Source organism: Sciurus vulgaris (genome assembly GCF_902686455.1).
Source record: "Sciurus vulgaris genome assembly, chromosome: 11".
NCBI classification, from domain to species: Eukaryota; Metazoa; Chordata; class Mammalia; order Rodentia; family Sciuridae; genus Sciurus; species Sciurus vulgaris.
In genome coordinates this window covers 55533916-55561191 of record NC_136472.1, presented here as the reverse complement: position 1 = coordinate 55561191, position 27276 = coordinate 55533916, and the positions used below count along the sequence as shown (strand labels likewise).

General features: G+C 35.2%; 1 protein-coding gene across 2 annotated transcripts in view; it reads right to left on the bottom strand.

The window, feature by feature from the left end:
* Window positions 1-27276, bottom strand: part of PIK3C2A (phosphatidylinositol-4-phosphate 3-kinase catalytic subunit type 2 alpha) — a 118134-nt gene that overhangs the window by 85790 nt on the left and 5068 nt on the right. For both annotated transcript variants that reach the window (XM_079104230.1, XM_079104231.1), the window contains exon 2: window positions 4912-6033. In XM_079104230.1, coding sequence (XP_078960356.1) covers window positions 4912-5967 — 1056 coding nt within the window. In that variant the 5' untranslated portion in view covers window positions 5968-6033. The remainder of the gene's footprint in view (window positions 1-4911; window positions 6034-27276) is intronic.

The following is a 27276-nucleotide window of genomic DNA, read 5'->3' as shown; positions in this document are numbered from 1 at the left end:
TCTATGTAAATATATGAATATGCAAATGGTATGCTGTTACTCCATGTACAAACTGAAACAACATGTATCCCATTTGTTTACAATAAAAATAAATTTTAAAAAAAGAATGTAGTGCTCATATATAATTATTAGATAGGTTTTTAACAGAACTGAGAGTAATGAAATGATTAACAACTGAATAACTCTTCAGTCATGCAGCAGAAAGACTCCTTTATGACTGGGCAGGTAGCCTAAACTACTTTAATTCAGATAGTGTGCTATTAGTATAGCTGTTGATGTACCACACTGATCAGCTGACCAAGTCATGTTATTTTTGCCTACTTAGCTTTGACCTACATCTCTCATAACCCATTTGCTTACCACTTCAATCCTTTCCCCATACTTTAAAATCTAAGAACATGTTCCTGCTAAAACCGATCCTGCACAGAAGCCTAGTTAATAAATTTCTAGAGTTTGAGCAACTAGCAGTTCTGTGACAACCATGTGACCTGATTACCCACATAGTGTTGGGGAACATCTTATCTTTCAGAAACTACCTACATTCATTATTCCTGTAAAATACTTTCTGAAGGCACCCAAATAAGGAAAATATAAAGATGGTATTGTGACAAATACTAAAAATGAACAGGAAAAGATGCATGCAGGGAAATGTACATGGGTGTCACACTCCTGCCCCCACCAAAGGAAAGGGTGGAGAACATATGTGTTGAACTGGAAGTGACTAGTCTAAATTCAAGAGGGCAGCAGGGAAAGGAAGTTGAGTTTTGCAATAAAAGCTTTAGTAATCTGGTAGACATTTAGGACTAAAATGAAACTTAACTATAAAATTGGGAAGGATTAATCTGGTTTATAGAATTCTTGTGAATTTTCTACTGTCTCAGTAACTATTGGGGAAAAAAAGGCGGGGGCAGTTCAGTTTGAACATGTGTAACACATAAAAAGCATGTAAGTTTTTAGATCAGAGTCCCAGTTCTGGATCTTTGAGCAGTAAAAAACCTGCCTACCCAGAAACCTCAATTTGTTTAAAATGATAACTATATCTTAACAAGAGGGAAGAAATATATGTTGTAGATAGATGTCTGGTGTTCTATTTCACACTGGGGTGAACACAGATAACAATAATGTACTGTACACTTCAAAAAACAAGAAGAAAGCATTTTAAATGTTTTCACCTAAAATAAGTGATAAATGAGATAAAGATGTTTAATCTGATTTAAACATGACACAGTGTATACAGTATCAAAACATCACATGGCACCCCATAAATATATATGATGCTTGTTTTTCATGAATCAGTTAAAAATTTAATAATAAAAAAAGGGGAAGATAACTGGAGTATATTTGGAATGGTAATCTCTGTTCAACTGGGATAATTTATTTTCTTTAGTAGGTAAATGATATTTTAAAAATTAAATATAAAATATAAAATTAAAATATATAGACAAAAAATTAAAATATATAGACAATGAAATAAACTAAAGCCATTTAGAATCATTTCTATTACCTTTAAGCTAATCTATTGTAGCTATAATGCATACATTATAGAATTGGAATGCACACATACAGAAGTGAGAAATAAGGAACAGGATAGTTTCAAAATGACCTGGATGCCCATTCTGGATTGTCTGGATAATGAGGGAGACAGTCTGTCTTCTATGAATGGGAGGGTTGAGCCTATGCTCAGCTCCCTACACCATCAAAGGCTTCCTTTTCTTTGATATCAAGGCTGCAACTTTCCAGAACCCAAATGTCTCCGAGTTTGAGGCAGCTGCCCTTCCCAAACCAGTGTGAAAAACTGACATCTCAATCTTAAGACTAGACAAACTGTACAAAATTTGTTCTTCCTTCCCTAGATGTCTGTTGATTCCCCAAACCAAAATAGTAGGTAAGATGCTGATTTAATTAGGGAAGTGATATGATTCACACTAAAGTGAGAATGAGACTTATAAAGTAAGAATGAGATTCAAACATTCCCAGCAGGGATGCAAGGTTGGTTCAACATCAGGAAATCAATAAACGTAATTCACCATATTAATAGACTTAAAGTCAAGAATCACATGATTATTTCAATAGATGCAGAAAAAGCATTTGATAAAATACAGCACCCCTTCATGCTCAAAACACTAGAAAAAATAGGGATAGTGGGAACATTCCTTAATATTGTAAAGGCCATTTATGCTAAGCCCATGGCTAATATCATTCTAAATGGTGAAAAACTGAAAGCATTCCCCCTAAAAACTGGAACAAGGCAGGGATGCCCTCTTTCACCACTTCTATTCAACATCGTTCTTGAGACTCTGGCCAGAGCAATTAGACAAACCAAAGAAATTAAAGGGATACGAATTGGAAAAGAAGAACTCAAACTATCCCTGTTCGCTGATGACATGATTATATATTTAGAGGAACCTGGAAATTCCACCAGAAAACTCTTAGAACTCATAAGTGATTTCAGTAAAGTAGCAGGTTACAAGATCAATGCCCATAAATCCAACGCATTTTTGTACATAAGTGATGAATCTTCAGAAAGAGAAATTAGGAAAACTACCCCATTCACAATAGCCTCGAAAAAAATAAAATACTTGGGAATCAATCTCACAAAAGAGGTGAAAGACCTCTACAATGAGAACTATACAACACTAAAGAAAGAAATTAAAGAACACCTTAGAAGATGGAAAGATCTTCCATGTTCTTGGATAGGAAGAATTAATATTGTCAAAATGGCCATACTACCTAAAGTGCTATACAAAATCAATGCAATTCCAATTAAAATCCCAATGACGTACCTTACAGAAATAGAGCAGGCAATTATGAAATTCATCTGGAAGAATAAGAAACCCAGAATAGCTAAAGCAATCCTTAGCAGGAAGAGTGAAATAGGGGGTATTGCAATACCAGATCTTCAACTCTACTACAAAGCAATAGTAACAAAAACGGCATGGTATTGGTACCAAAATAGAAAGGTAGATCAATGGTACAGAATAGAGGACACGGACACAAACCCAAATAAATACAATTTTCTCATACTAGACAAAGGGGCCAAAAATATGCAATGGAGAAAAGATAGCCTCTTCAACAAATGGTGCTGGGAGAATTGGAAATCCATATGCAACAGAATGAAACTAAACCCATATCTCTCACCATGCACGAAACTAAACTCAAAATGGATTAAGGACCTCGGAATCAGACCAGAGACCCTGCAGATTATAGAAGAAAAAGTAGGTCCAAATCTTCATCTTGTTGGTCTAGGACCAGACTTCCTTAACAGGACTCCCATAGCACAAGAAATAAAAGCTAGAATCAACCAATGGGATAGATTCAAACTAAAAAGCTTTCTCTCAGCAAAGGAAACTATCAGCAATGCGAAGAAAGAGCCTACAGAGTGGGAGAATATCTTTGCCAATCATACTTCAGATAGAGCACTAATCTCCAGAATCTATAAAGAACTCAAAAAACTCTACTCCAAGAATTCAAACAGTCCAGTCAACAAATGGGCTAAGGAAATGAATAGACACTTCACAGAAGAAGATCTACAAGCAATCAACAAACATATGGAAAAATGTTCAACATCTCTAGTAATAAGAGAAATGCAAATCAAAACCACCCTAAGGTTCCATCTCACCCCAATTAGAATGGCGATTATCAAGAATACGAGCAACAACAGGTGTTGGCGAGGATGTGGGGAGAAAGGTACACTCATACACTGCTGGTCGGGCTGCAAATTAGTGCAGCCGCTATGGAAAGCAGTGTGGAGATTCCTTAGAAAACTTGGAATGGAACCACCATTTGACCCAGCTATCCCACTCCTTGGCCTATACCCAAAGGACTTAAAATCTGCATACTACAGAAATACAGCCACATCAATGTTCATAGCTGCTCAATTCACAATAGCCAGACTGTGGAACCAACCTAGATGCCCTTCAATTGATGAGTGGATAAAGAAACTGTGGTATATATATACTATGGAATATTACTCAGCCATAAAGAATGATAAAATTATGACATTTGCAGGCAAATGGATGAAATTGGAGAATATCATGCTAAGTGAGATAAGCCAATCTCAAAAAGCCAAAGGACGAATGATATCGCTAATAAGTGGAGGTTGACACATAATGGGGGGGAGGGAAGGGTTAGAGTTAGGGTTAGGGAGGGGGGCAAGTATGGAGGAAGGAACTACTGTATAGAGGGTAAAGAGGGGTGGGAGGGGTGGGGGGAAGGGAAAAAAATAACAGAATGAATCAAACAACAAAAAAAAAAAAAAAAAAAAAAAAAAAAAAAGAAAAAGGATACTAATCCTAATTTTATCATACTCATTTAAAAAAAGTGTATTTTTATTTTAGCATCTATATACTTCCTATAAAGGAAAATAACAAAAAAAAATCAAAGATTTGTCTATGCAGTTAAAAAAAAAAAAAAAAAAAACAAAAACATTCCCAGGACCCACTTACATTATTTTGAGGTATCATCTCAAAAAATAAATAAATAAATAAAGGGCTGGGGATGTAGCTTAGTGGTAGCATGTTCCTGGGTTCAATTCCCAATACTGAGAGTGAGAGAGAGAGTGAGAGAGAGAGTGAGAGAGAGAGAGAGAGAAGGGGAGAAAGGAGGAATCATTAATAAGAAAGCAAAGAGACAAAAAAGATCTTAAGTGCCTCTTGTTGACAGTCAAATCCTTGATTAGGTTTTTTATTTATAATCTTAGAAAAGATAATATTAAAAGTAAAGAATTTTCCAACTGGCCTCTTCACATTTAATTCTTTGCCACACAACCTGAGAATTAAAAGAATCCTTGGAAGTAAATAAAAACAAAATTCAAAATTCAGAATATTTCTTTTTTGCTAATAAATTATGCACATAATTATTAACTCTATGTTTCACTGCTAAATTTGAGAAGTCAGTAAGAAAAGACTATACCTGAAATATTTGGCCCTGGACTTTTGTAAGCTGAGTTGTTCGAATATTTAAAGATTGGCTTCTTATTACAGTTGCCCCAGAAAGGGAATTTCCATTCACCTTTCTTTCAAGGTGACAACTTGCTGGTGAGCGTTCTTCAAGAAGAACAGCATCCCAAGGATCCTTTGCTAGCAAACTTGGAACATTTCTCTCTTCTTCATGGTCTACTACTTCCACATTGTCCACCTTTGGCTTACTTAGAGGATCAAGGTCTAACCAGTCAAATTTACTGATATCCTCAGACTTTGGAGATACCTGTAGATTAGTTTTTGAATTTGTTATTTCCAAATCAGTCCTTGCTTTCCCATTTTTTAAAAATTCTGATGTACTAGCTATTTTGTCAAATAGTTTTGCCATGTCAGGACTGACTACTGGACGATAAATTGGTAAAGTTGTTTGTGGATGAAAGGGTGTGGCAGGTGTCAAAGGATATGGAAAATACGGAGACTGTCCCGGAAGCCTTAAATATATAGGTTCTGAAGATGGAAAAGTAGGCATTCTTGGGTTGAAGCCATTCTGGAATGCAGCCGGTTTACTGTAAGTTGAAGGATAAATAGAAGGTAAAGTATAAGTGGAAGGCCCAGATAATCCAGGGGGCCACTGTCCTCTCTGAATAGTAGGTCTAAGATAGAGCTGAGTTGAAAATGAAGGGCTCAGAACAGGAGTAACTGGCAATACAGGTGTTCTAGTTTCAAAACTGTCATCCAATAATAGTTTTTCAAGTTCAGCTTGGGTGAGCTTTTCTACGTCAATATCAACGGCTCTTTTTTGGGAATCTGATTCAGGAAACACCATGAGATCATAATCCTGTTTATTAAAAACTTGTGCTTTTTGCCTGGTACTGCTTGACAACTCAAAGTCTCTCTGCTTGTCTGTCACTTGTCTGTCCTTTTGCAGTTTTGCTAAAGCTTCTGCTTCCATCTGTAATGCTTCTTGTTTGTCCACATCTTTTGTTCTTGTTGGTTCCAGGTGTGAAGAACATTGTTTGAATCCATTGTTGTTGGATATCTGAGCCATGTCCACTAAAAAGACCAAACTTTCTCCTAATCTACTTTTTTCTTGTCGCTTCCAAAATAGCAAGACCTATACATAAAAATAAACAACACTCAATTAGATTTTCTAAACACAAATTTTATTTTGTTTGAAACCTACCACCATATGACTTAAAATATGAAGCCACTTACAAAAATACACTGCCAATTAAATAAAATTAACAACTGAGTGAAATCCGGATGAAAGAATCCTTAATACCTGATACACTATTGGGTAAGATGTTTAGACACATGACTTTATTCCATTTGCTGATCTAACAGGAAGGCTGCCACAATAAACGAACTTAAAAAGCTTTCGTTTCAGCTGTCATAATGACTGCCATTAACCAGTGGCACTCTTGGCAGAATTCTTGGCATGAAATGACTCAAGTGCTAGTCACATATTTTCAAGAGTTCAGATAGGGTTTACTGTTACGCAAATAGCAAGTCTAAAATGGGTGAAATTCTTTTGCTACTAAAATTTCAAAAGCCAATTAGATACCTAGTCAGTAAAATAAGGAACAATTATTTAATCAAAATATGTGAAAAAAACTGATTAAGAGTTTACAATGTAACATAGCTTAGAATAGTAAGTGTTAAGGTTATAAGAACCTGTAAAATTCTACTCAAAGGTTATATTATGACTAAATTTGTCATATAGATTTGATCACACTTCTATTCTGTTTATCTAAAGTTAAGCCAAGTTATAATACCAAAATTTCTCCTTTAAAAATCCTTAAGCCAAGCACAGTGGTACATGCTTGTAATCCCAGCAACTAGGGACACTAAGGCAGAAGGATCACAGGTTCAAGGTCAGTCTCAGCAACTTAGTGAGGCCATAAATAACTTAGTGAGACCCTGTTTCGAAATGTAAAATAAGAAGAACTGGGCTGAAGCTCAGTGGTTAAGAGCCCCTGGGTTCAATTCCTGGTAGAAATAAATAAATAAATAATCATTAAGTATTTTTATTCATGAAAAGACTAGATATTCGTTTATTTTTAAGTCTTCTCATAAATCAGTTAATAAAAATCTATACTTTTCTGTTTGAAACAAACAATTCACACAAAGATTACCCTGTTAAGCAATATGGTCAATTAAAAAGTTAATTACTGACTGGACACGGTGGTGCCCACCTCTAATTGGAGCAACTTTAGAAGCTGAGACAGGAGGATAACAAGTTCAAGGACAGCCTCAGCAACTTGGTGAGGTACTATCTCAAAATAAAAAATAAAAAGGGCTGGGGGATAGAGCTCGGTGGTACAGTACTTGCCTAGCATATGTGAAGGTCTGGGTTCAACCCCCAGTACTGGCATTAAAAAAAAAAAAAAAAAAAAGAGGTTATCATTATCATATAGATTAAATGAAATAATGCAGCTAAAATGCATATATTGACCCTGAGCATAAGCACTAAATAAATGCTATTATTATTAACAAATCTAGTTTGCAATATATCTACCTTGGATACCTAAAAAGCAAGAAAGTCCCTGTTTATGCCCCATGTTTTTTCCTCCTAGCAAATATAAGTGTTTTTCTATAATACATATTCAAGAAGAGTCTGATGAGACAGAAAAATAAAATAAAATAAATTCAAATTAATATAATAAAAAGAAAATCCTAGGTGCTGAGGTAATAACAAACAGGAAAATAAAAAAAAAAGGTTGCTGATGGGCTGGGATTGTAGCTCAGTGGTAGAGCACTTGTCTAGCATGTGTAAGGCACTGGGATCAACCCTAGGCACCACATAAAAATAAACAAACATTGTGTCCATTTATAACTAAAAGTATTCTACAAAATGTTAGTGATGAGGGCATAAAGAAACAGGTATTCAAGGAATATCCTTGTAATGTCCTTGGACTATTTGTAATTCTTCTTACAGTGCTGAAAAGCTATTCCAATTTTTTCCCTTCTGCGGCACACTGCAAAACAAGGACATGATGTGTACTTGAAATTTGTATGCTCATTATATGTAAATTTAGGTCAAGAGAAAAAAAAGAAAGACTAGACATTGAGGCACACTCCTATAATCCCAGCAACTCAGGAGGCCCTAAGCAACTTAGCAAAACCCTGTCTCAAAATTAAAAATAAAAAGGGCTGGGGATGTAGATCAGTGGTAAAGCATCCCTGGGTTCAATCCCCAGTACCAAAAACAACAATAGCAACAACAACAACAACAAAAAAAAAACAATAAACAAACACTGAACTCTTGTTAATTCTGCACAAAGTACTGATGTGTACAATTTACTTTGAAGTGCATAAAAAATATGAATTGATGGATAGAGGGATGACAGATGGACAAATATGTGATAAGGCAAGTATAGGAAAAAGTTAATAGATGTTAAGTATGTGAGTATTTTGCTTTACAATTCTTTCAACTCAGCTGCTGTGACTGAAAATGTTCACAATAAAACGTTCAGTGGGGGAAAATGGGCACAAATTCACCCCATTTAAAAACACATATTCCTTTGCAACATGATTTTTTTGCCCCACCAGTAAAGACATTTATTTTTCTACTCTCTTGATCTAAGCAGGTCTTATGACTTGCTTTGACCAATAAAATGCAGGAAAAATGACACTGTAGGAGTTTCAAAACTAGGTCATCGGAGACCCTACTGAGTTCTTCCTCTCTTGAACTGAAACTACTGCCATCTGAATTAATACTCACTGAGAATGAAAGAGAAGTAGGAAAGAAAAAGAAGCTTGGTCAACAGCCAGAAACAACCACTTAGACATGTGATAAAGTCCCCATATTAGACCATCTATCCACACTCCAGATGACACCAGCCTCATGACTGACCCAAAACAAGTCCAGCAGAGGAAACCACCCAGATAGCTAATCCATACCAGCATTTTGGAATGGTTAGTTACAAAGCAGTAACTGATAAAAACTAAATTAATAAGAAAAGGTTTATTTTATTTTTTTTCTGAAGTGCTAGGAATAGAACCCAGGACCTCAAGCGTTTCAGGCAAGTGCTTTAGCACTAAACCACAACCTAAGCCCTCATTCATTTTAATTAATAAAACTGAAGTCACTTAACTAACTTCTGCTACTGCTGCCACCACTACCACTTTCCTTCACTAGAAGGAATAGTTTTCCTTTCTAAAGCTAGCTTCTCCATTTAAAACCTTAACCTCACTATACTTCTTTATCAGTGGTTGTCTCTTGCACTGTTAATTTGTCCTTTACTTGCTTCTGGTCCTCTGTCATAAAAATGCTTAAGTGTCCTCCATATTGGGAAGGGGAGGGAAATCTTAACATTCTCTTTAAGACTTTAGTGGCCTTCATTTTTTCTTCTTTCACTGCCAAACTTCTCAAATGATTGACCTAGAAAACTTTTCAAATGACTCCTTTCTTTAAACCTTCTGCCTTGAAAAACTCTACATGCCTTTCAGGGCCCAATTAAAATACCACCTCTTCTCTGAAGTTTTATCTAAGAACTCTTAATGAAATTTATCTGTTTAGCTCAACCAAAAATTTTTTATAACTTTTCTCTTCACTTTTTTGCAGTTCTTGGGATGGAACTGAGGCCATGAATATGATAAGCCCACCTTCTACGGAGTGGGGGCATGGAAAATAAGCAGAAGCTTTCCTGCTTTCTAGGCATCTAAGACAGATACACTGCAAAATACTTTTTGTTGATTTTTGTCTACTTGACATCCTTGCTTCTGGTAATAGAATCTCTAACTTCTTTTTTAGATATTGTTTATCTTCCTTTTATCCCATGTAATTAAAATGGACCATTCTTTAAAAAAAAAATATATGTATACACACACACACATATTTAGTTGTAGATGGACACAATACCTTTATTTTATTTATTTATTTATTATTTATTTTTATTTGGTGCTAAGGATGGAAGCCAGTGCCTAACACATGCTAGGCAAGCACTTTACCACTGAGTTACAACTCCAGCCCAGGAGTGGCCCATTTTTAACCCCAACATTCCCATATCCTCAAATGTTTTGGAGGATCCAAATCTGGCTCATCAGTATTAACCATGGGACTTCTGCTGAAACTATCTGAAAGAAACTTTTTGTTTGAGATTGCTAAACTGATGGGATGTAAATTTGGCACTGTTGTGGCCATCTCTGTCACTACTTAAGGAAATGCCTAAGAATGAATCCATGCCAGAAGAGAGCAGAGCTAAATAAAATGAAATGAGATGAATTCTGGATAATATTACACTGAGCATTTGGATCCAACCATGCCCTAGGACAATCTTTCATTGTGTAAGCCAATAGTTTGTTTTGTTTGCTTAAGATGGTTTCAAATGAGTTTCTGTCATTATAACTTCGAAAGTTCTGATTAACACACAATCTGTGAACTTGTATGTCTATTCAATAGGCTAAAATAAGCTTAAGTGCAAAGACCTACTTGTTCATTTGCCTAGTTCTCCACATTTAAAAAGCATTTTGAGCCAGGCATGGTGGTGTATGCCTGCAATCCCAGCTACACAGGAGTCTGAGGCAGGAGGATCACAAATCTGAGGACAGCCAGAGCAAATTAGCAAGACCTAAATAAAATTTTAAAGAAGGGCTGGGATGCAGCCATCATAGAACACTTGTCTAACATGCTTAAAGGCCCTGAGTTCAATCCCCGGCATGATACATTCATTCACACACACACAGAGGCATTTTGCTTAATAAATATGGAACTAAGTCAGATGTAGTGGCACATGCCTGTAATCCCAGATAATGGGGTCACTGTAGCAAGAGAATCTCAAGTTCAAGGCCAGCCTGAGCAACTTAACAAAATCCTGCCTCAAAATAAAAAAGAGTGGGGGATGTAGCTAGTTATAGAGTGCTTGCCTAGCATAGTGTGGCCTAGGGTTTGATTCTTAGTACTAAGGAAAGAAGGAAGGAAGGAAGCATAAACTTAAATTACTGAATATATGTTTTAACATAAGGGAATGCAAACTTTTGGACAGTATTGAGGAAAGCATTTCAGATGGCATAACAGTATGAATACATGATATGAGCAATGAGTGGAATGTAATCGCCTGTTATTGACCACCATATTTTCCTATTCTTTTCTTTCCCTCTCTTTTTTTCTCCCCCAGTTTTTCGGGAATGAACCAGGGTTTTACAAATGTTAAATAAGTGTCTACCCCGAGTCACACCCCCAACCCAACACTGCCTATTTTTCATATAATCATGGATTAAAACAAAATAGCATTTTACAAAAAGGTGAAGGTACCTAACTGTAATTCACCTTTTATAAGTATAAGGCCAGGGCTGGAATTGTAGCTCAGAGGTAGGGCACTTGCCTAGCATGTGTGAAGCACTGAGTTCAATTCTCAGCACCACATATAAATAAATGAATAAAATGAAGTTCTATCAATACCTAAAAATTGTTTTTAAAGTATAATGCCAATTTTGTTATTTATGTCTTCTCATGCTTACCATAACTGGTAATAAATGACAAAGGGGGAACATTTCAAATGAATGTTAACTCATTTACCGACAAAGGTATAAAATTAATAGTTTGAAATATATTTTAACTGTGAATGTGTTATTGTTTTCACATCACCAAATTTATTTGCTTGCTCCATCTCTTGTACCAACAGCCAAAGGTAATATATGGTAAATATAGCTAGTAACTGAGAGCTGCTGGCAGCTGAATTACCATATTTTAGTTTTCTAAGGGGTTACCACACATATATATTTAAATGACAATAAAATGACTTAAAAGATTGTCCAAAAGTAACTCTGTGCTTTAACTATTTTTCTGGGGATGCTACATTGGCATGCTCCATTAATTTTTTTTAAATAAAACTCCATTTGATGGCAAACATTTAGCAAAAAATAATCTCCCACATGCTAATTCAAAATAAAAACTTAGATGCTAATGTTCCCCTAATTCGAGATGGGAAAGGTAACTAGTGTTTGAATGAGGACGGTATATCATCTGCCAAAATTTTCCCAACAAAACACCCAGTGAAAAACACAGGGCTGTAGCTACTTTAAAAATTCTTAAAAATAAAAAGAAATTATTTTAAAGAGGGCAATTAAACTATTCAATTAAACTTCTGAAAATAATTTGCATATCACAAAACAGATCTTGGCTTCTGTGGCAGACATTCATTTACAACTTAAATTTAAATTTCAGGAAAAAAATAAAATAAAACAGATCAGTCTTGCTACCTATCTAAATGCTTTCTGATTAGAGCTACCTAAGAAAAAGGAGAAACTATTACTTGAGTTCAACAATAGATACTTCTCTAAAATAACAATGAACCTCAAAGTAAATTATGGTACCTATGTGGAATGGAATATACCACCACCACTAAAAATAAAATTATGGAGACTGAGTAACTATGGAAAATGTTTGTTAAAATTGTAGTAAATAGCTACATGTCTTGCCTGACTTGGTGGTACATGCCTATAATCCTGGCAATTTGGGACGCTCAGGCAGGAGAATCACAAGTTTGAGGCAAGGTGGTAATTTAGCAAGACCCTGTCTGAAATAAAAAATAAAAAGGTGGCAGAGCATTCCAGGGTTCAATCTCCAGTACTGCAAGGAAAAAAAAAAAAAAAAGAAAGACACATCTCTAGGTAGAGATAGAAATGCATAGATACTATATGCTACACATTTCTTTCTTTTGTCAACTCCTTTAAAAAAATTTTTTTTTGTAGTTGTACATGGAGAGAATACCTTTATTTTTTTATTTTATGTGGTGCTAAGGATTGAACACAGTGCCTCACAAATGTTAGGCAAGCATTCTGCCATTGAGTTATAGTCCCAGCCCTAATTAACTCCTTAAATTAACTAATTAAATTCTCGCAACTTAATTTGTCCTAATTAGTTATACATAATAGAACGCATTTTGACACATCATACATAAATGGAGCATAACTTCTTATTTGTCTTACTGTACATGATGTAGAGTTACACAGTTCATGTAATCATATATGCACATAGGGTAATAATGTCCGATTAATTCTCCTACCATTCCTACCCCTAAGCCCCCTCCCCTTCCTTTACTCCCCTTTATCTACTACCAAAAACCTCTATTCTCCATCCCCACTTACAGTCTCACAAGTTTTATAAAGTAACTACTATTACTATCCCTAGTTTACAAATGAAGAAACTTGCCTCGCCTGTAAACTCAGTGACGGGAGGCTGAGGCAAGAGGATCACAAGTTCGAAGCCAGTCTCATCAACTTAACAAGGTCTAAAGCAACTTAGACCCTGTCTCTAAATAAAATATATTTTTCAGTGGGGGAGGAGGGTCAGGGGGTTGGGAATATGGCTCAGTCGTTAAGCACCCCTGGGTTCAATTCCCCATACCAAAAAGAGAAGAAACTTAAGCAAATAACATGTGATCTAACTAAACTTATAGTAGCTAGCAAGTGGTATATTCAGGACTCCAATACAGGCAGTGAAAACACATATTTTTAAGTTATCTCAAATTGGCACATGTCTAAATTAACACAATTTATTCCTTATAAATATCAACTTTCTTCCTCAGTCATAGGATTATTTCTTCCTACATTAGTAAAATGTATTATACCTTTTAATTCCATTAGAAGATAGTTAACACTGCTATTTAGTTACAACGTGTACGAGTTATCAGTTAATTATTACCACCAAATGACTAGCAGATTTGTAATTTCACTGAGGACAAGAACTATTATTTTATGCATCCTCTACACTCTAGACTTCTAATTTCTAATGGTTGTTAAATGAATGCATCAGTGACTATAGAACAAAAGACACCATTCCTTTTATCAAAGTAAAGTTCAATTCTGAAACCAAAGTAACAGGTTAAAAGATAAGAATAATGGCAATAGAAAACTAAAAACAGTAGGTGCTCCATCTCTAGAAAAACCCAGTACATAAGAAAATAATATTCTCCTATCTCTGATTCATGGAAGAAAGAAAATTCATCTAACAAAAATAAATAGGTAAAAACTAAAAGTTCTTTGGTATTAGATATTATACAAAATCATCACAACAAAAAAAAAGAGGGCCAAGGTTGTAGCCCACTGGTAGAGCACTTGCCTAGCACATGTGAGGAACTGGGTTCAATCCTTAGCACCACAAAAAATATTTATTAATTTTTTAAAATGTGTCAAGATTCCTGAACATTTTTAAAAAATAATAATAAATGAACAGTGTCCAGACTCTGAGTATGAATTTATTCTGTCTAATAAAATGGAATGCATGCCACATATAATTTAAAATTTTCTATGGCTACATTAATGAAAACAAATAGATGAGATTAATTTTAACAATATATTAATTTTATTTAATCTAGTATAGTCAAATTATCATTTCAACAGCTAATTAATACAAAAATGAGTGGGATATTTTGTGTTCTTTTAATATTAAGTCTTCAAAATCTGGTGTATATTTTACACTTACTACATCTTTATTGAGACTCATCACATTTTAAGCACTCAAAAGCCAAAATGGTCTAATACAAAAGTTAGTATTTATAAGTTAAGGATCAGGAACAAAAAACAGTGGACAAACATCACTACTTTGCAGTAAAGAAAAATTCATCTCCCCAGCAGTATTCTTTCCTCTATCCAGCAAAATAATTCAAACACCTATTTTTGTTGTTGTTTGAGAACAAAAATTTCTTTTTACTTAAGCCCTCTGATTCTGGGTTTTTTGTTTGTTTTTTTGTTTTCAGTTCTGAGACCAAATCCAGGTCCTCTGAGCACTAGGAAAGTGTTCTACCACTAAGCTACATCCCCAGCCCTCTTTATGGTTTTTGTACTTATTTTTTGTGTGTAGTATGGGAGATTGAACTCAAGGGCCTTCTACCACTGAGCTACGTTCCCCACTCTTTTTATTTTTATTTTGAGACGGGGTCTAAATTGCTCAGACTGGCCTTGAATTTTCAATCCTCCTGCTTCAGCCTCCTAAACTGCTGAGACTGCAGGTGTGTGCCACTGCACCTAAGTACATAAACATTTTAACGAATAACTTTTATATGACCAAAAAAAAAAAAAAAAAAAAAATCCACAGAATGTATTCACTTTACAATAAATATTCACTGGATGTATATGTATACCATGTACCAGGCAATATTTTAGGTGATGAAAAGGGAAATAAAAATAATTTAATCATAAACATATTAATTAAAAGCAACAAACCAAGAAAAAACATTTGCTACTCATATTACAGAGAAAGAACTAATCTTCTTAATATATAACAAAGAGCCATTAAATTTTTAAAAAATCAACAATCTTATAGCAAAACAACAGCTTGAATGAATAAATCACAGAAAAGTAAAGATGCTTGTCATCCTCACACTGAGACAAAAACAAGCTACACTAAACCTGATACCAAATTGATAATAAACACACAGGAAAGGGGGGAAATATTCATTGTACCAAAATGTGTTAGGTACATTAAAAAGAGTAGTTTTAACTTTAAATGAAAGCTAGATGTTATGGTCTGGATGTGAGGTGTCTCCCTAAAAGCCCATGTGTAAGACAATGCAAGAAGGTTCAGAGGAAAAATGACTAGATTGTGAGAATCTTAATTCAATCACTGAATTAATCACCAGTTGGGATTACTTGAGTAGCAATTAAAGGCAGATGGGGTGTGGCTGGAGGAGGTGGTACTGGGCATGGCTTTGGGGTATATATTTCTATCTGGCAAGTGGATTCTCTCTCTCTGAATCCTTGATCATCATGTGAGTTGCCTCCCTCTGCCACAGTCTTCCGCCATGATGTTCTCTTACCTCAAGCCCCGAGGAATGGAGCCAGCTGTCTATGGACTGCAACCTCTTAAACTGAGCCCTCAAATAAACTCTTTATCCCCTACAATTGTTGTGGTCAGATATTTTAGTCACAGCAGGGAAAAAACTGACTAAAACACTAGGGAACATGAGAATTAATGAACTGAGAAGTCATCTTATGAAATTTTAAAAATTACAGCAAAATATAAGTAGAGGGATTAATAAAAATTAGAAAATAAATTAGAGATATAGAAAATAAATATACAACAGGCTGGGCACAGAGGCACACACCTATAATTACAGAGGCTCAGGAGGCTGAGGCAGGAAGATCCTAAGTTCAAAGCTAGTCTCAGCAACTTAGCAAGGCCCTAAGCAACTTCATGGAGACCCTGTCTCACAATAAAAAATGAAAAGGGTGGGAATGTGACTCAGTGGTTAAATGCCCCTGGGTTCAATCCCCCCAGTACCAAAAAGAAATAAAATAAATATACAGGGGCTAGGATTGTGGCTCGATGGTAGAGCACTTGCCTAGCATATGTGAGGTACTGGGTTCAATTCTCAGTACCATATATAAATAAATGAATAAAATAAAGGTCTATCAACATCTAAAAATTTTTTAAAAGAAAATAAATATACAACAGAAAACTAATAACATATCTTGTGATTCTGACCAAGAAAAAATTAAGACAGCACAATATCAAAAACAGAAAAAGGATATCCAACAGATGTAGCACACATTATAAAGATGAGGATATTGTTAAGCAAATAAATTTTAAAATATAGACCAATTCTTAGACAATTAACTACCTAAAACTGTCTCAATGAAAAATATAAAGTTGAATAATAATTTATTTAAAAAATGAATTAGTGCTGGGCATAGTGGCACATTCCTATCATCCCAGCAGCTTGGGAGGCTAAGGCAGGAGGATTGCAGGTTCCAAGCCAGTCTCAGCAACTTAGCAGGCTGTAAGCAACCTGTGAGATCCTATCTCAAAATTAAAAAATTATATTTAAAAAAGGGCTTGGGTTGTAGCTCACTGGTAGAGCGCTTACCTACCATGTGTGAGGCACTGAGTTAGCACCACATAAATATAAATAAATTATTTGGTCCATCTACAACTAAAAATTTAAAAATTTCACTCAAAAAGCTGGATGACTTCACATAAATAACCAGAACCTTTTACAAACCCCACCAGAAAACAAAAAAAAAAGAAGGAATATTCTCCATTTTATGAAACTACTATAACTTTGATAAGAAAACTAGACAAAGAAAATTACAAATCAGTCTTACTATGAACACATATTTTAAGTGCTAAAAATAGTTGCAAATCAAACCCAGTTGTGAACACAAAAGGCGATTTATTACATCAATAATTTAAAAATTAAAGTAAAAATGCATATGCTCATCTTAGTAGATATTTTTAGCCAGTTTTGAACTGAAGGAAGTTCCTTACTAGACCAAAGGTATCAATGATAATCATACTATGGCAAAATCTTGGGAGTTTTTCCTTTGTGGCCTTGAACAAAAATCAGGATGCCTATGACCACTTCAGCATTTTTGTTTGTTTGTTCTGAGGTAATGTGGATTGAAAGTACTAAGCCATATTCCAGCCCATTTTATTTCTTGAAATAGGGTCTTTCTAAATTGCTGAGGCTGATCCTCCTACCTCAGCATCCTGAGTAGCTAGGATTACAGGTGTGTAGTACATCTGGTCCTATTTACATTCTATAGAACCCTAGACAGCTCAGTAAGGCAAGATAAAGAAATAATAGAATCAAATACAAAGAATCAAACTATAGGTTGAATATCCCTTATCTGAAAGGTTTAAGACAAAAATTGTACTTATTTCCTCCTTAGCATTTAATACCATCCATGATATATTTACACACATATTTGTCTATTTATCTATTTATTTTGGTACTGGGGATTGAACCCAGGGACCACTGAGCCACATCCTCAGTCCTTTTTATTTCTTATTTTGAGATGGGGTCTCATTTAGTTGCTTAGGAACTCACTAAGTTGAGGGGTCTGGCTTTGAACTTGGAATCCTCCTGCTTCAGTCTCCCAAGCCTCTGGGGTTCAGGTGTTTGCTACTGCACCCAGCTTACTCATATATTTTTATTGTTGATCTTTTCTCTCTGGACTGTGAAGTTTGTGAAGCTGAGATTTATCTATTTAATTCACTGCTACATCCTCAGTACCCTAGACCTCAGTACAGTGCAGTGGTGCTTGCCTGTATCCCAGCAACTTGAGAAGCTGAGGAAGGAAGATTCCAAATTTGGGGCACCCAGGGAACTAAGACCCTGCCTCAAAATAAAGATTTAAAACAGGGTTGTGGGTATAGTTCAGTGCTTAAATCCCTAGAACTACCAAAAATAAAAAATAAAAAACCTATCATATACTAAAGAATACATTCAAAATGAGTATGTTATCCTAAGAGATCCAGCAAGTAAATTTTTAACCCACTCTTGTTGCATTTGTTTCATTTAAAGTGTTTGGAAGCCATCTTCAAAGTGCCAAATAATGTTATCAATTTCTTTCTCTAAAAGATCAAAGACAGACCAAAACAAATTATATTTTGAAGTACTTGTGAAAAATACAGTTCACGTCTGCCTGAGGATCAGTAATAGTGGCCTTGAGTTCAATAGCAATGTGGCTAGAAATAAATCTTAAAGTATTATATATGTAGAGCTGAAGAACTTAAGTCATGGAGGCAAGTGAGATTGCCCTAGAAGAATGTAGACAATGAAAAAAGGGACAAGAGGTGATTATAAGAGCCACTACTACTTAAGTAGGAAAAAGAAGGTCGAAGGGAAATAACAGAAAGGTAAAAAGACTGATGTCAGAGTAATAAAATAAAACATTCTAAGAAGGAAATGGTCAGTTCTATCAGAAATGAAAAAGAGGTGACACAGAATGAGGACAGGAAAAAAATTACTCTAGTTCTAAGAGTTTCTCAGTGTTTTTTTTTTTTTTTCTTAAGTAATAGCTTTATTGAGATATAATTCACTTATTATAAAATTCACTGTTTTAAAATACACAATCGTTCTTAGTATAGTCATAGAACTATGTAACCATTACTACTTCCAAAATTTTAGAATACGTTCATTTCCCCCAAAAGAAATATTTTACCCATTAGCAGTTATTCCTCATTTCTCTCCCTGTATAAATGATTTCTGCAGAGCACAGTTTTAGAAAAGTGTGGAAAACTGAAGGAAAAATAAGGAATTACATATAACAAGAGCAAATTATTCTTTTACTTCTTTGACAATAAAGGGAACTAAGCTGAATAGGTTAAAAGGCAGTGGTATAAGGTATTTAAAATGGGAAAGGCCTTTAACATCTAGTAGGCTGAAGGGAAGGAAATCAGGAGGCGAAGACTGAAAAAGCAGAGAGAGGAGATAAATACCAGCTCAGGTCCTGGAAAAAAGGGGAAAGAATACAATCAGAGGCACAGATAGAAAGGAAGAGATACTTCAGACTGAGGTAAAGAAAGTAAGGAAATACTAAAATTATCTAAAAATGCAGGTAGAAGAATGTCTATCTAAACTTTGGTAGTTTTAATTTTTCATCATTGCATGCTTTACTAATTCAAAACAAAGGTGATAAATGTGTAACAGAATTTTCACTTATTAGGATACACAACATGGCAAGAGATTGTTGCTCTCACACCAACAACAAAAAACAACCTAAATAAGCTTACACTGTAATAAATTTAAGACATCAGAGGGAAAGGACACACAAAGGTTTTTAAAAACTATTGAATTAAACTTCAGAAAGTGATATCCTTCTTAGAAAAGCCCACCACTACTCTCCTCTCTAGGACAGCAGCAGAAAGAAGACATGCACTGCAGACAGGGATAAGGGGAAACAAGCCAGACTTTTAACAAGTTTTTTAACATCCACATATAGGCTGAGAAGATGGATTATAAATCAGAAGAGTGATAGAGGAAGCTAAATGTTCTAAAGTCCTGGGTAAAGAATTACAAGGAAGGCTGGGGTTGTAGCTCAGTGGTAGAGCACTCATCTAAAATGTGAGGCACTGGGTTTGAGTCTCAGCACCGCATATAAATAAATAAATAAAAATAAAGGTCCATGGACAACTAAAAAAATATATTTAAAAAAAAAAAAAGAAAGAAAATGACTTTATTTAAAAAAAAAAAAAAAAAAAAAAAGAATTACAAGAAGCCCCTGTATCCACCCAACTCTCCCACAGGTTTTCACAATGTTACACAGGTAGCACATTAAAAGCTGCAGATAGGGCAAGAACTGAAAGAGATCTCCCTTATAGTATGGATGTTCAAGGTAGTCATCTTCCAAAGAAGGACTGGCAGGTGAACAGAAAGAAATTTATTTGATGTACAAAATTTCAGCTATCAAAGGCTTGAGAGGAGTCAGGAGGGCTGAGAAAAAGTCTCCACGGCATTCTAGGCCTTCACAGAATGTAAAACAGCTGCCCTCCAGAGGTTAGGGTAAGGACAGCAAGGCAGAGCTCCTAAAACAGGCAGGAAGCAGAACTAAACAAAGAGAACTTACCAGGGACACAAAAAGGTGGTCAACTAGGCTGCAAAACAGAGATCTTTGCAATCATGTCAGGGTTCAGATCCCAAATCCTGCTGAAAAGAAAGTCACGATTCTGCCACAAAGTGGTGTTTTTGTTGTTTGTTTTTGTCATAATTGGATTTGAATACCTCACCCCAAAGTATTTAAACCCAGTGAAATGAATCAACCTAAGCTACAACAAGCATAAACTTAAGCCAGGGCAGTGGTACAAGCCTGTAATTCTAGGTACTCCGGAGGCTGAAAAGGCAGGATTCAAAGTTTGAGGCCAAACCTGGGAAACAGCAAGACCCTTAAAATAAAATTGGCTGTATAACTCACTGGTAGAGCACTTGTCTAGCATGCAAGAGGCGGTGAGTTCCACCTCAGTACTGAAAAAAAATGCACAGACTCTTATCTTTACTTTTAAGTCAGACTTAGTCAATGCAGTCAACTGACAGAATAAAGGCCATTTTGAAGGCACATACTAGGTAAATAATAAGCAAACTTCAGGCTCTACTCTTGTTTTATTAAGTTGACTAGCATACAATCAAAGATTATGACACAAAGAAACTAGAAAATGTGGACCAACATCAAAGAAACAGTTAAAATAAGCACATTCAGAGATGGACCAAATGTTGGAATTATTCAAAAGAAGTCTTTAAATAATTATGATAAAGATACTAAATGACTGACCCATTGGTAACGGGGTAACTAGATGGGTAACATACAAAAAGGTAGGAAATTTCAGCCATGATGGAAACTATAGAAACAAACCAACGAACAAAAATGCTAGACGGGAAAAGTATTTCAGAAATGAAGATTAATTAGATGGATTTAATGGCAGAAAAAAGAACTGGTAAACCTGAAGCACATCAACAACAGCAAATACTCAAATTGAAACAAAGTAAAAGGAGGTGAGGGCTTGAGAGAACAGCATATCTGAGTTCCAAGGGACAATTTCAAATGGTCTAACACAACATGTAATTGGAGTCCAAGGAGAGGAAAGAGAATTGGACTGAAGTTTGAAGAAAACATCCAAGATTAATAATAATTAAACTGTCACTGAAAACAATTTTATTTATTAAGGTCTATCGCTAGTCAACCATATATAGAAAATATATTACTTGACTTTAAACATTCAGCAGACTACTCTACATAATAGCTGTTTTCACAGTTCTCTGAATATAAACGTATTCTGATGTATTCAGATGTAATAGTTTCCCCTTGAAGTCAGAAGCTGACATTTCTTTTTTTCTTTTCTTTTCTTTTTTAATATATTTTTTAATTGTAGCTGTACATAATACCTTTATTTATTTGTATGTGGTGCTGAGGATTGAACCCAGTGCCTCACATGTGCCAGGCAAGTGCTCTACCACTGGGCCACAATCCCAGCCCCAGAAACTGACATTCCTGAATATTAATTACTTTCTTAGAAATCAGCTTTCCTACTCAGTCAAGTTTTATATTTGAAAAAGTTTTATATTCTTAAATCTAAAGGTGTTCATAGAAATTCAATTTAAAAACTACTAAATATAGAACTGGGCGGTGATGCATGTCTGTAATCCCAGCAACCTAGGAGACTGAGACAAGAAGATCACAAGTTCAAGGTCAGCTTCAGCAACTAAGCAAGACCTTGTCTCAAAATAAAAAATACAAAGGACTGGGGATGTAGTTCAGTGATTAAGCACCCCTGGGTTTCCATCCCTCATACCAAAAAAAAAAAAAAAAAAAGAACCCCTGCTAAATATAGGTAAAATGTACTAACAGATAATAACTTTGAGTTATAAGAAAAGGAGAATTGACCTCTTGTCCCAGCTATAGCTCAACTTTGATTAAGCACTTCACCTCTCAAGGCATCCATTTCTCAGGTAAGTAAAGTAAAATTGTCACATATTGGATAACATTCATCCTAAAGCCTAGATTTCTACATTAAAATTTACAAGTAAACTTTGTTTCGCCTAATTTAGATATTTTAAGTCTGCAATAATAGTTCTAGGTTAAGGATTTCACACAATCCTCACTTCAACCTAACAATTTAGTAAAATGTTTTTGATAAAAATTAAGAATAAGGCCAGGTGCGGTGGCACATGCCTGTAACCCCAAGGACTCAGGAGACTGACGTAGGAGTAGTTCAAGGCCAGCCTCCGCAACTTAACAAGGCCCTGAGCAACTTAGCAAGACCAAAATAAAAAAATTAAAGGGCTGAGGATGTAGCTCAGTAGTAAGGTGACCCTGGGTTGGGCAGCAGGGGAGGAGAGAAGAATTAGTAGTAGCAGCAGTAGTAGTAGTAGTAATAGTTAAATTACCAAGCTTGACTATCAAAAAAAAAAAAAAAAAAATTCACCCTCCCTGGGGGGAAAAAAATCTTAAACTCTCCATCTCTAATAAGAATGGGAGGGGGTGGGGATACACCACTAACCTTAATTATTAGGTGTAACAGGAAGCCAAAGGTGGATTTACTTACATTCCTGATCTACATTGTTCAAAGATCACTCTGTGGAAGTGGGAACAGGAAATCAAAAAATGTAAACTGGGAGACCAATTAAAAGGTAACAAAGAGACTAGAAAAAGAACCAATGATGACTTATACTAAGGATTTTAGTAGAAATGTTAAGAAGTGGTTTGATTCAAACAAGTAAACAAAATGCTTAGATAGCAAAATGGAATGGAAGGGAAAAAAAAAAAAACATTAGTTGGGGGGGGGATACTATTCTTAATAGTATAGCTAGAGAAAAAATGAAATTGGAATCACAACCAGGACATAAAAAAAGACGTGGGAAAAGCTAGGAAGAGTTTTCCCAAGAGTGTAAAGATTGGTGAGACTAGATTGTTTCCACTCCATTCTTTAACTTCCAATACTGCTCTATTATTATGATAATACTCCGTGCAAGTGCTACAAATACATTAATAAAGAGCTTAATTCTTGTATTTGGACAAAAAGCAATGGTGACACTGTAATCTAAATAAGTACTAGTAATCATTATGCCATCTTCAGCCCTTAGAAGCAACATTCTACACAAGAGGTTCACAATCGGAATCGATCTAGAACAACTTTCTATTGTCTGCATGTGTATCACTGTATGTGATTGGGAGGGGGACAAGGAAAGGAAGATTCAAACACAAAAAGAGGCTCCTATTGAATGACATTTTGCTGAGTAAGCAGTTTTCAATCTAATGCAGTCTCTCAACAAAAGTACAACTCTGTGGAGATAATTACTGAACTTTGGACTACTTTATTATTAATTCAATTGAAATGAATCATTAAATATACTTTGACATTATCCCAACTCCAACATGGCAAATAATAAAGCTTTTGTGCGTTATGGTATATGTCTGCATTTCCAACGTGGCTTATTATAGGGAAAAAATAAAACTGAGTTACAATAAAGAAACCCAAAACAGTCAGCCTCAGCAACTTAGCAAAGCACAAAGCAACCTAGCAAAATTCTGTTTCAAAATAAAAAACAAAAAAGGGCTGGGGATGTGGCTCATTGGTCAAGCACCCTTGGGTTCAACCCCTGGTTCTAAAAAAAAAAAAAAAAAAGAGAAAAAGAAAAAGAAACCCAAAACACTGAAAAACTGAACATGAATAACTCCTGGAATTTTCCTCCCTCCAAACTCCAATTTACATAGCTTTAAAAGAAAAAGAAAAAAAGAAAAAAAAAAAAACTTCATATGATAGTAACATTTTCATGAAATTGTTAGTTTCATAAAACTGTGATAAAGACCAAAAACCATGTAGTAGCAAGACCAAATCTCAAATATTGGACATCTCTCTTATTAACTGTGTGATCCTAAGAAATTTAATCTTACTTAGTCTTTAGTTTTCTCATTTTTAACACAGATAATACCTAGTAGTGTTTTCAAGATCAAATAAAATCTTACATGCATGCACACAAAAAATGTTTAGTCTAAGCTGGGTGTGGTGGCACACACACCTGTAATCCCAGTGGCTCCGGAGGCTGAAACAGGAGAATCGTGAGTTCAAAGCCAGCCTCAGCAATAGCGAGGCACTGAGCAATTCAGTGAGACCATGTCTCTAAATAAAATATAAAATAGGGCTGGGGATATGACTCAATGGTTGAGTACCCAGTACCCAGCCTCCACTTAGTATGTAACAAGCATTTAAAAACAGTACACAGTCAGGCTCAGTAGCACATTCCTGTAATCCCAGCAAATAGGGAGGTGAGGTGGTAGGATCGCAAGTTCAAGTCCAATTTCAGCAATTTAAAAGTGGTATATAACATTTAAAATTACATATATCAATCCAGTTATTGAAAAAATATCTCTATGTTCCTACCACTAAAAAAAAGCAGTTTATTGCCAAAAAGCATATGAAAATATGCCCAAGACACTAGTCACTAGAGAATTGCAAGTCAAAACCACAATGAGGTATTTCAAATCTACTTGAATGACTGTAACTTAAAACAAATGCATATACAATGGAATATTACTCAGCCATAAAGAATAATAAAATTATGGCATTTGCAGGCAAATGGATGAAATTGGAGAATATCAGGCTAAGTGAAATAAGCCAATCTCAAAAAACCAAAGGACGAATGATCTCGCTGATAAATGGATGATGACACATAATGGGGGGTGGGAGGGGGCAAGAATGGAGGAAGGAGGGACTGTATAGAGGGAAAAGAGGGGAGGGAGGGGTGGGGTGAAGGAAAAAAATAACAGAATGAATCAAAAACTATTACCCTATGTAAATGTATGATTATACAAATGGTATGCCTCTACTTCATGTACAGAGAAACAAGATGTATCCCATTTGTTTACAATAAAAATAAATTTTTTAAAAATGCAAAGTACAAAACAGTGGCAAGGCTATAGAGAAATTGAAACCCTCAGACTTGGCTGATAGGGATCGTAAAAGGTGCAATCACTCTGAAAAACCCTATAGTGTTTCCTCAAAAATTAACCACAGAATTACCCATGACCAAAAAATTCCACTCCTAGATATATACCCCAAATAACTAAACACACACATATTTATACACTACTCTTACACCAGCATTATTTATAGTAGCCAAAAGATGGAAACATGTATTTATCAATGAGTGGATTAGCAAAATGTGGTACATATATACAATGGAATATTAATCATAAAATATTGTGTGCATGTACAAATATGTAACAACACATTCCATCATTATTTACAACTATAATGCACCAATAAAAAATGTAGAAAGGGGAAAAAAAGTAAGGATACATGCTGCAACATGAATGAACCTTGAAAACATTATGCTAAGTGCACTATGCCAGACAACAATAGGTCAGATACATGATTACACTTATATGAAATATCCAAAATAGAAAAATTCAGCAACAGAAAGTAGATTAATGACTAACAAAAAAAAAAAAAAAGGAAGGAGAGGGGAATAGACAGTTAATGTAAATAGGTACAAAGTTTCTGTTTAGGGGGATGAAAACATTTGGAAATAGAGTGGTGATGGCTGGCTGGTTGTAGTGATGCATGCCTATAATACTAGCTACTCAAAGGCTAAGGCAGGAAGATCACAAGTTTGAGGCCAGCCCAGGCAACTTAAAGAGACTCTCTCTAAACAAAAATTAAAAAACAACCTGGGAATGTGGCACAGTGATAAAGCACTCGGCTAGCATGTACAAGACCCAGGGTTCAATCCTCAGTATCAAGAGGGCAGGGGTTGGGGGAGGCAGGAAGGGGAAACTAGCTCTAGAGCCTATGAGAATTCTCTTGTACTAGTCTCACAATTTTTTCTCTAAATCCAAAATTCCTCAAATTTCTAAATAAGTTTATTAAGAAGTATATTATTTCATTTGAAAATCATTATGCTAAGTGAAAGAAGTCAAAATCAAAAAACTGTACATACTATATGTCAATTTATTGACATCTGGTAAGGGCAAAAGTATAAGGATAAAAACAAATCAGCTGTTGCCCAGGGCAAGAGGTAAAAAGAAGGGATCCACTATAAAGTAGCATAAAGAAATGTTTTGAGCCAGGCATGGCAATATGGGCCTATAGTCCCTGCAACTTGGAAGACTGAGGCAGGAGGATTCCTTGAACATATGAGTTCCAGAACCCACTTGGGAAAGCATATAATTACATCTCCAGACCTTTTTATTTTTTATTTGGACACAGAATCTGGCTAAATTGCCAAGGTATTCTTGAGTCCTCCTGACTCAGCCTCCCTAGTGGTTAGGATTACAGAAGTACACTACCACAACCCACAAGAAAAAGAAACTTTCTAAACTGATGGAAATATTCTACATTTTAATTGTGGTGGTTACCATTACACAACTGCCCACCCCCATAAATCACATAACTGTACAAATAAGATGAGAAGATGAGTTTTATATGTAAATTATATCTAAATAAGTCTGACCTAAACAAGAAAAAAAAAAAAAAAAAAGAAAACTAAACAAGTGCAGTGTTACATAATGCAATTCAATATAAACAGAATTAGTTTGATAATTGTCATCATGAGATCTAGTCAGATGAAAGTAGGCTATTACATATTCCCTGGAGCAAAAGAGCAATTTTCTCAACTCAGCACTGTTGTCCAAAACAGATTTATACACTAAACTGTAAAGAGATGACAGAAGAGTCATAAATTATATTATGAATAAAGTGAGCAAATAAATCAATGTAATTATGGCTACTCATAGCACTATGGTTTTGTTTATAGAAATAATCAGGTCTCCTTCAGAGCTTATCTTAGGGGAGAAATATGTTTTGAAATCATTCCAAAAACTATTAATAGAATATTTGAAAAAAATGTTTTATTTCCTAATTAGACCAGCATTTTCTAAATAAAGTAGCTCTCTTTCTCCTACCAATATTACATTCTTTTTTTCCCACCTTACCATAAAGTTCCTGGCACTGATTTCCCTCTGTAGTCTCCTCTCATTCATTTCTCATACACTATTATCTTGAAAGAGGATTTTATCTTTGCCTTTTCCTCTCATTCTACAGAACTTTAATAATACTTAATTTCTTCCTGCATCTGCTGCTATTTTCTGACAGTAAAGTGACAATTTGTCTACCTCTACTCAAGCCACAATGAATTCA